This window comes from Fukomys damarensis, unplaced genomic scaffold (assembly GCF_012274545.1).
Source record: "Fukomys damarensis isolate Sample0158 unplaced genomic scaffold, DMR_v1.0_HiC HiC_scaffold_26, whole genome shotgun sequence".
Taxonomy (NCBI): Eukaryota; Metazoa; Chordata; class Mammalia; order Rodentia; family Bathyergidae; genus Fukomys; species Fukomys damarensis.
The window spans coordinates 18,783,824-18,792,827 of record NW_022900938.1 but is presented as its reverse complement, the minus strand read 5'-3'; the positions used below and the strand labels follow the sequence as shown (position 1 = coordinate 18,792,827).

Sequence of the window (9,004 nt, the reverse complement as noted above, 5' to 3'; positions counted from 1 at the left end):
AGAGCAGCAGTTCTTAATCTTGGCTACATATTAGAATAATCTGGGGGAGACTTTAGAAAAGTGATTTCTTTTTCCTATTCCTTTTTTTTGGTACTGGGGATCAAACTCAGGACTTTGCACTTGCGAGGCAGGGGGCAGAACCACTGAGCTAATGCCCCAGCCCTCTATTCCCACTTCTATAAATTGAAAGAGTCTTTAAGGGTCTGGGCCCAGACTTCTCTGTTTTTTGTTTTGTTTTGTTTTGTTTTTTAAGTTTACCAGCTAATTCTGATGTTGAGTGAGAATTATTAGTAAAAAGGGGAAAAAAGAGTAACAGGGATTCCATCTATACTCTTGTCTTGGCTTCCTTTTATTTCTCCTCAAAATCTAAGTAATCAGGCTTCTGAAAGAAGGTAAGTACTTAAGAGACTGGCTCAAATGGATTTTGCAAGTAACACTCTGTAAACACTTGTGCAAACAGCTGGACTTTGGCTTTTTTTTTTTTTTTTTTTTTTTGTACTGGAGATCAAACTTGGGTCCTTGTGCTTGTGAGGCAGGCTGCGGAACCACTGAGCTAAATCCCCGGCCCTTGGCTGTGTTTTTTGAGTTGAGTTCCTCACAGCCCTTTGCACTAGAGGTGCAGTGAAGCCTTCTGACCGTTGTTTGTACATGTTTAGTGGACATAAACTATAACAGACAGAAGAAAATCATCAACTTAAAGACATCATAAAAAGTGATCTTAAAAAAGTTATGAAACAAAGAGATGGGTCAGGAACCTTTGAGACTAACTTTGATTGTACTGCAGTAAAATTTGTGCCCATCTCCAACACTCCGTAGTACCTACACAGGGCAGTTCAGCACACTTGGGAAACTATAGTGTAACAGGCCAGCCCATGAATGCATTTTCAAAAAAATTTATTAAATCACCAATTAGGTAATCAGCAGAAATGGACGTGGTGGAAGTCATAACTCTGGAGAGACAATGTTGAGCACTGACAGAATACTTTTGGGGGAGGGAACCCTAAGGGGAATGTGGTATAGCATGAGCAACATGAGCACTGAGCCACTATTTGGCTCTATGGTCTTAGGCAAGTCAAACCGCCTCTCTGAGCGTCAGAGTTTGACGGTTCAAGAATTGGGCTCATCTATGCTCTCACCATTCAGGCTCTATTTGCAGATACATTCCAGATGTTTATCTTAATGCCCAATGTGTAATTTAAAAAATTTATTTAGGTCATATCTATAAATATTTTAAAGGTTTTATTTATGATTTTCCATTTTATATCTCGCATGATTATTTACAGAGTTTTATAATTTTTCTAATCATTTTACTATAAATCTTATATACCCTGTTAGAAAAATAGTCTCCTTTCTGAGATTACATTCAGCATCTCAGTTAAATCATGCATAACTCTCTGTTCTTTGGCACTTTGTCAAAACAATTTAAGGGTAATGAAGAAGTTCCAGGACAAACAATCTAGAAATAAAAATATTAATTACAGAAAGCTTCTCCTTTTTTAGTAAAAATACAGAATAATGGCATAGGGTCCAGGGATTTAGCTCAGTGGTGCCGACGTCTGCCTTGCAAGTGCAAGGTCCTGAGTTCGATCCCCAGTACCTAAATACAAAAAATAAACCATAAAAACACCAAAATAATGACATAGATGAGTACGTATGTGGTTTTCCTTGCAACAAGATCTTTTCAGACAAATGCTTCTGTTATTGCCTAATTCCTAGAGATTTCTTTTGTCCTACAATGTTAGGATGTAACTATCTCTTGCCGTAATACTTCTTGACTTAAGAATGGAACATTACTATTCCCAAATGTACATATTCTCTTTTCCATTTATGAGGTACATAAATAAACTATAGGATATGATTTTGGCAAATTTAGAATAACTGGGACTAAGAGGTTTTCACAGAATAGAGTGTGACCAGCAAAGTAACCTGTAAGTGAGTTGCTGCTGACTCATACATACCATAATCTTAAAAGAGTTCCCAGGGACTCTGTGCGTATACTTTTTATAGCAGTTGCCATGAGTGTTAGTGAGACTTTTAATTAATCACGTGTCCTTTAGTATATAAGCATTTTCTTCTCCTAATAAAATAATTGTAGGACTGGGGATTTGGCTCAGTGCCTGCCTGGCAAGCATAAGGTCCTGAATTTGACCCCCCGATACAAAACAAACAAACAAACAAAAATTGCAAACAAAATAATAAAAGCAATAAATACTTTGTACATACTTTTTAGGGTCCTATTTGCACAGTTCAATTTTAGCCATTTATTGCTTTGAACTAAGTTACCCAGCCATTGATAATATTTAATCTTACAAATGTGCAAATTTCACTTTTGAACAAGAACTTGGGCTCATTTTACATGTTTACTTGGTAATATTTACATTCAAGCTACGACATTTTAACAAATGCTTCTTTCATGCTAGAAAAGTACACAGAACAATTTTATAATAATTTTTCTCTATAAAGACAACTCCTTTTCTAACATATACACATTATAATATTGTAGGAAGGATTTTAGTACCTGGTGGATCAGTCTTGGCCTAAATTCAATGTAGACAATTTATTAAACCAAAAAACCTCAATTAATGACAGACTCAAGTATAATCATTTCGCAATAACTTACTTCCCAAGAGACTGTTATGTATGGCTAATCAATTAATTACCTTCTGGCTAATGGTTGGCTCTATTTTTTGTGGGCAGGGTACCAGGGATTGAACTCAGGACCTTGTACTTGCAAAGCAGGTGGTGGAACCACTGAGACAAATCCCCAGCCCTGGTTGGCTCTATTTTTTAGTATTAGATGTTAGGGATACCAAAAAGCAAGTGTCCTCTAGAGTTGAGTGTATTTAATTCCCAATGTCACAGAACATTTTAAATAAAAAAATTTCATATCTTTGAAATTTTATATTAAATTTTCTATTAAAGTCAGAGTTTCAAAAATATGGGGAATTACTGCAAATATAAAGCTCAATGTATTCTACAAATTACAATGCATACAGTTACAGTGCTTTTGGTGAATCCTTTTAAATTTTTCTCTGGTGTTACCAATCTGGAGTCATTTTCTCTCAAGAAATGTTATCTCAATTTACAAAAATCCAAGGCTAACAGGTTTCTATAATCATAGTGCTAGCTCATCTGACACTTTAAAAGGTATGGTATGTATATTTTATAACTGGCTGAGGTCTCAGCTGCCAGCTATCAGAGAAGTGTTCCTGTAATTGACAAAATAGAGAAGATAAAAAGGAAAAGAAAAGGGGCTTGGTAAGGAAAATGAATTTTTCATTTCTTATCTTATGATACATTATGAAGCAGTAAACACCACAACCTCTTACATAAGTGCTTTGAAGGCAGGAAAAGAAAACACTCCAAGAGAAAGCAATGTTTTTCTCAGGACAGAAAGGACCTAGAAAACATCTCAAGGAGTCCCCAGCACCCCAAAACCTGGTTAACATATCTGTCCTATGGGTACATCTTTCTTGTTTCTCTCTAAAATGCCACAGAGATTTTTTTCTTCTTTGCCTGTCTCTGTCCCCTATGCTACAAGAAGGATGCATGTTCTCTCCTGCATGATGGCTCTCTCCTGCTCCTCTTTTCCTGTTTTCACTTAGTCCAAACTTGTTCTGCAAAGCCTGTTGCTTTTTCTACACTTAATAAAATTTTGCTACTGTTAAAAAATAAAAATAAACGCTTGCCTAGAAAACTCTCAAACTGAAAGGTAATTTATCGTTTGGGGGAAGAATTAAAAACAATCTTCCTTCCTCAAAGACATAAGTTATTCAATAAATTAAAAGAGAAACAGAAAGTTTGTAATTTCTAAATATTTACAAAATTAATAATTTAGGCACGACCACCTCAGATATTAGGGTCTGCCCTATACACATTCATAGAATTATAAGCAAAAACTCCAAGTTAAATGACAAAAATCCAAATTTCTTAGTAATGAATATGTTGCATTGTTCAATAATAAAATGTTTAAAAAAAAATCTACCTTGAGGGGCTAACATTTGTGGTAAGCAAAACTATCAGAAAATATTTATTTGAATAGTTATATATTCTATTTCCTGATTGAGTTGTTACTACAGCCAGGTCACAAAAGAAGAAAGGCAACTTTCCTCTATACGTTTTTTTCAGAATCAGATGTTATAGTCAAAAATAACTGTAAAGAGCATCTAGTAGTTTAAATGATTTAGATGCCAAGGAGTAAATGAATTTCTTAAGATTTACCTACTATAGAAGGTCTGGGATGTATACCTTAGTCTTTTCTTTCTCAGTTCAGTTCTGATTTTTCCTACAGATTAGAAAGCATTTGTTAGTATCACAGGGAAAGAAAATCTATTCTGGAAAAATAAAACAATGATTACAAAACTTAAGATTTAACCCAATTATAGAATAATTAAATCATTCACCAAATTTCATATGATGAAGAGAACCAAGGAGATTCCCACCACAGACTACTGCACTTTCAAAAAGCTTAGATCCAGGTCCAAAGTGGACTCAGTTGAGATCTAGAAAGTGAAGGACTATAAACAACTAGAGGCATAGAGTTAAGAATGAGATTTACTGGACAGCAAGTTTATGTAGGATGGTAAAAACCTCTCTTCACTTGCTAAGAAATGGTTCCATTTTTGGCTAATGCCACTATGTCAGTTCAGTATCAACTGCTATTAAGGATTACTTCCTTATACAAAGATATCACTGAAGCAATTATTACCCCAAGGCAAGATCCGGTGATTGTAACAGAAAGATGGCAGATGTGCTTCAGCTGAAACTGTACAGTCCTTACAAACCTTAATAGAAAAGTTCTTCAAGGATATAAAAAAATGGAAAGATATCCCCTGCTCCTGGGTAGGAAGAATCAACATAGTGAAAATGGCCATACTACCAAAACTACTATATACATTCAATGCAATGCCAATTGAAATTCCAACACTATATTTCACAGAACTAGAAAAAAGAATCCAAAAATTCACTTGAAACCACAAGAGACCTAGAATAGCAAAAGCCATTATAGGCAACAGTCACATGGCACCAGGTGTAACAATTCCCAATTTGAAACTATACTACATAGCCACTGTGATAAAAACAGCATGGTACTGGCAAAGAAATAGGCCTGAGGATCAATGGAACAGACTGGAAGACACAAAAACAAATGCAGATGTACTCAGCTACCTCATCTTTGACAAAGGAGCTCACCATCCTCAGTGGAGGAAAGATAGCCTCTTTAATAAATGGTGTTGGAAAAACTGGATATCAACCTGTCACAGATTAAAATTAGACCCTTATCTTTCGCCATGCACTAAATTAAAATCCAAATGGATTAAAGATCTAAATATTAAAACAGAAACATTAAACTTGCTGGAAAGTAAGTTAGGCAGAACTCTGGAAGACATTGGTATAGGAAAAGACTTTATGAACAAATCCTCAGTAGCACGGGAACTAGCAGAAAGAATCAACAACTGGGATCTCATCTTACTAAAAAGCTTCTGTACTTCAAAAGAAACCATTAGCAGAACTAAGAGACAATCTACAATGTGGGAAAAAATTTTTACCAGCTGTACCTCAGACAAAGGACTATTATCAAGGATATATAAAGAACTCAAAACAATCAGTCCCCCCAAATATAAAGACCCGATCCAAAAATGGGCATCCGAAATGAACAGACATTTCTCATACAAAGAAGTGAAAGCAGCAAGAAAATATATGAAAAAATGTTCCACATCACTGGTCATTCGAGAGATGCAGATGAAAACAACACTGAGATTCCACCTCACCCCACAAAGAATGGCTGCTATCAAGAAATCACACAATAACAAATGTTGGCGGGGTTGTGGGGAGAAAGGAACCCTCCTCCATTGTTGGTGGGAGTGCAGACTAGTGCAACCACTATGGAAATCAATATGGAGATACCTCAAAGAGCTTGGACTGGAGGTTCCATTTGACCCAGCCATCCCTCTGTTGGGTATCTTTCCAAGAGAACTAAAAGAATCATATCACAGAGAAGTATGTGCACCCATGTTTATAGCGGCACAGTTTGTAATAGCTAAATCTTGGAAACAACCTATTTGCCCATCCGTTGGAAACTGGATAAAGAAGTTGTGGTTTTTCTATAAAATGGAATATTACTCAGCCATAAAGAGCGAGAGAATAGATTCATTCATAGGAAAATGGATACATATTGAAGATATACTCCTAAGTGAAATAAATAAGTCACACATGTGTAAATACCAAATAGTTTCCCTGGTGTGAATATTCTGCAACAATGCATAAGATTCTAATAAGATTACTGACATTTAGAAATTTGAAGAAAGGAGCTAAAGGTGTAGGGAAGGTGTGATGCGTAGGGGAAGAACAAAAAGGGAAAAGAAAAAAATGTGAGAGAATGAAAAGATGAAAATAAAGTGTTTGTAGATGGGGAGGGGAGGAGGGGGTGAAGGGAGGGCAGAGGTAAGGGGAAAAAATGAGAATCAAGACTTGCCATGTAAAGGTACATGATCCCAACAATGAATGTAACTGTACTGTATCCCTAAAATGTACCAATAAACTCAATAAAATTAAAAAAAAAAAAAAGTTCTTCAAACACAATATAGGCTATTATAAGTATGCAAAATTCAACATAAATGATATAAAAATGCCAAGGATAAATGCAAAACAGTGTGAAACAGATTTTCACAAAAGCCATTACCAGCTATACCTACACATTCCATCCAATAATCTCATAAATCAAAGCTTTCAACTGCCTGGACTCATAAGTGACTGTGTTCTTCCCAATATGCATCCTTTCTTCTTCAAGCGGTTGCTCTATAACAGCAGGTATATCTCTGCCATGAAGTTCACAGTGTTCCAGAAAGTGCACACACTCCTGAATAACACTATCACGAAGCACTATCATGTGCTTTGACATGTTTTCTAATAAGGAAAGGAAGCATCTTTTGGCATAGTACCAGGTATCAGTTCCCAGTTTTTTATTGTAAGGTTCCAAGCTTTTGATAACCCGAGAAATGCCAAAGTCGTAATTTCCTTTAGCACAATAGAGTGTTCCTATCACCAGATTCACAATGCAGAGATGGTAGATTTTCTTATCTGGGTCATCATATGACAGCTGCTCTTCCTCCTTTTCAATCTTCCTCATCAACTCCTCAGCTTCTTCATTTTGACTGGTCATGACATAGGAAACACAGAGGTTAGCTAATACAATGGCACTGACATTCAAGATGTTATCGTAATGCTTCTTGACTATGGGTTCATAGAAACCAATGGCTTCCCTGTATTTGTTTTCCTGCATGAACAGAACATGAGCTACATTCAGCCTCCACACATCGTGGTCATTACAGAATTCCACAGATTTGCGGAAGATCTTTTCCACCATTGGATAATTTTCAAGATTCCAGTAGATTTTTGCTTGGGACATCAATACAGGAATATATTTCTCAAGGGTATCGTCATATTCATTCTCTGTCTTTTTAACAGCTTCTTCATCCCTGTTATGTCTTGCTTCCTGTACTTGCTTGGTGAGTTTCCGGAGCTGCTCAGTCAGCTTCCCTGCTAGTCCATCGAGCTTTATGAAGGCCTCTTCTGGAGCCGTCTGGCAAGTGATCATGGCATCCAGGAATTCATAGAGATAGGGTGTGAGGAACTTATAAGTCAAATGGGCATTTTCTGCCAGAACATCTGCTGCCAGGTCAAAATACTCATACTTGCAGTACAGCAGCAAGAGGTTGCCAAAAGTCTCTGGAGGGAAGGGGTTCTGTTGGAGCAAGAACTGTAGCTTTTCAAGTCCTTCTGTAGGCCTGGTATCCATGTTCATGAGTGCCTGGTTGTGCAGGGTCACAGGGTCCAACTCTTCCTCTGCCCTAGGTGGCATGTCAGTGAGGGCTTCCTGAGCCGCCTCGTAGTTTTTCAGCTGGTACTCTATGGCTGCCTTGAGGTTGAAGGCTTCCACCAGGGCAGTCTGGTGGAGGACTGAGGTGTTGCCAACACTGCGAGCATCTATGCCCTCAGTGGTCATGCCCACGCCGAGCTCAGGGTGCTGACGGATGCCACGCTCAATAATGTCGGAGATATGCTTCTGAGCCTGGCCATAGTGCCCATTGTTATAATAAGCCAGCGCCAAGTTGTAGGAAAGGTCTGGCTGGTACCCTGAAGCCTGCAGGGCCCCAAGGAACTTAGAACACGCAGCTTCGTAGTGGCCCTCCCTGTACAGCAAACAACCCAGGTTGATCTGGCCATCGCGGTCATTCTCTCCCCCACTCTCTTCTCCTGCTTCCCCACTCAGCAACTGCTCTACTAGGCTCCTGGCCCCTGGCAGATCGCCCTCACTGTACTTGATAGCAGCTTGCAGGCGGAGGACCTGGCTGTGATAGGCCGGGTTGTCCAGGAGGAGGAAGGTGACCCGAGTGGCCTCTGGATAGAGGCAGGCCTTGTACAGAGCCTGGGCCTGGTAGAGGCGGTACTGCTCGAGTTCTGGGTGCAGCTGGCTCAGCTGCTCATAGCACTCTGCGGCCAGCAGGAATTCCTGCAGGCGGTAGTAGCAGTAGCCCAGCAGCGACAGGCCGGCGCGGCTCTTCGGGCTCCGCTGCAGCTCAGCGGCCAGCAGCTGCACCGCTTCGGAGAAGCGAGAATCGCGGATGAGTCGGTACACCACCGCGGTGAACTCACCGTCGGGGATCGGGGTGCTGTTCATTCCCACCATAACTGCCCGGATTGCTGAGTTTGTTGGTTTCCAAGGTAACGAGCCAACCGGAAACGGAAATTTGTCAGAAGTTAGTTTGGAGAGGAAAGAAGCCCTCAGGAATAAAACAGAATCAGTCGTATGATTCTCTCAATTTCTTGTCAGGTCCTAGTATACTCCAAACTCCGTAGTAACATGATTTGGTGAGAGAGGAAAGGGCTCCTAGCGATTCAGGGACGTAAACTCCGCGCCTCGGCATGCACCGCGCCAGAACGTTTTTTCCGGTTCGTGGCTACGCTGCCTGCTGGGAGACGTAGTTTTCAATGCAAACTTCGCGTC

At 39.2% G+C, this 9,004-nt stretch overlaps 1 protein-coding gene across 1 annotated transcript; it reads right to left on the bottom strand.

The window, feature by feature from the left end:
- Positions 1-6,510: 6,510 nt before the first annotated feature.
- On the bottom strand, positions 6,511-9,004 carry LOC104850231 (tetratricopeptide repeat protein 30B). The gene has a single exon (XM_010607070.2). It carries the CDS (start codon positions 8,684-8,686, stop codon positions 6,689-6,691), a length of 1,998 nt encoding a protein of 665 aa, XP_010605372.1. The 5' UTR covers positions 8,687-9,004; the 3' UTR covers positions 6,511-6,688.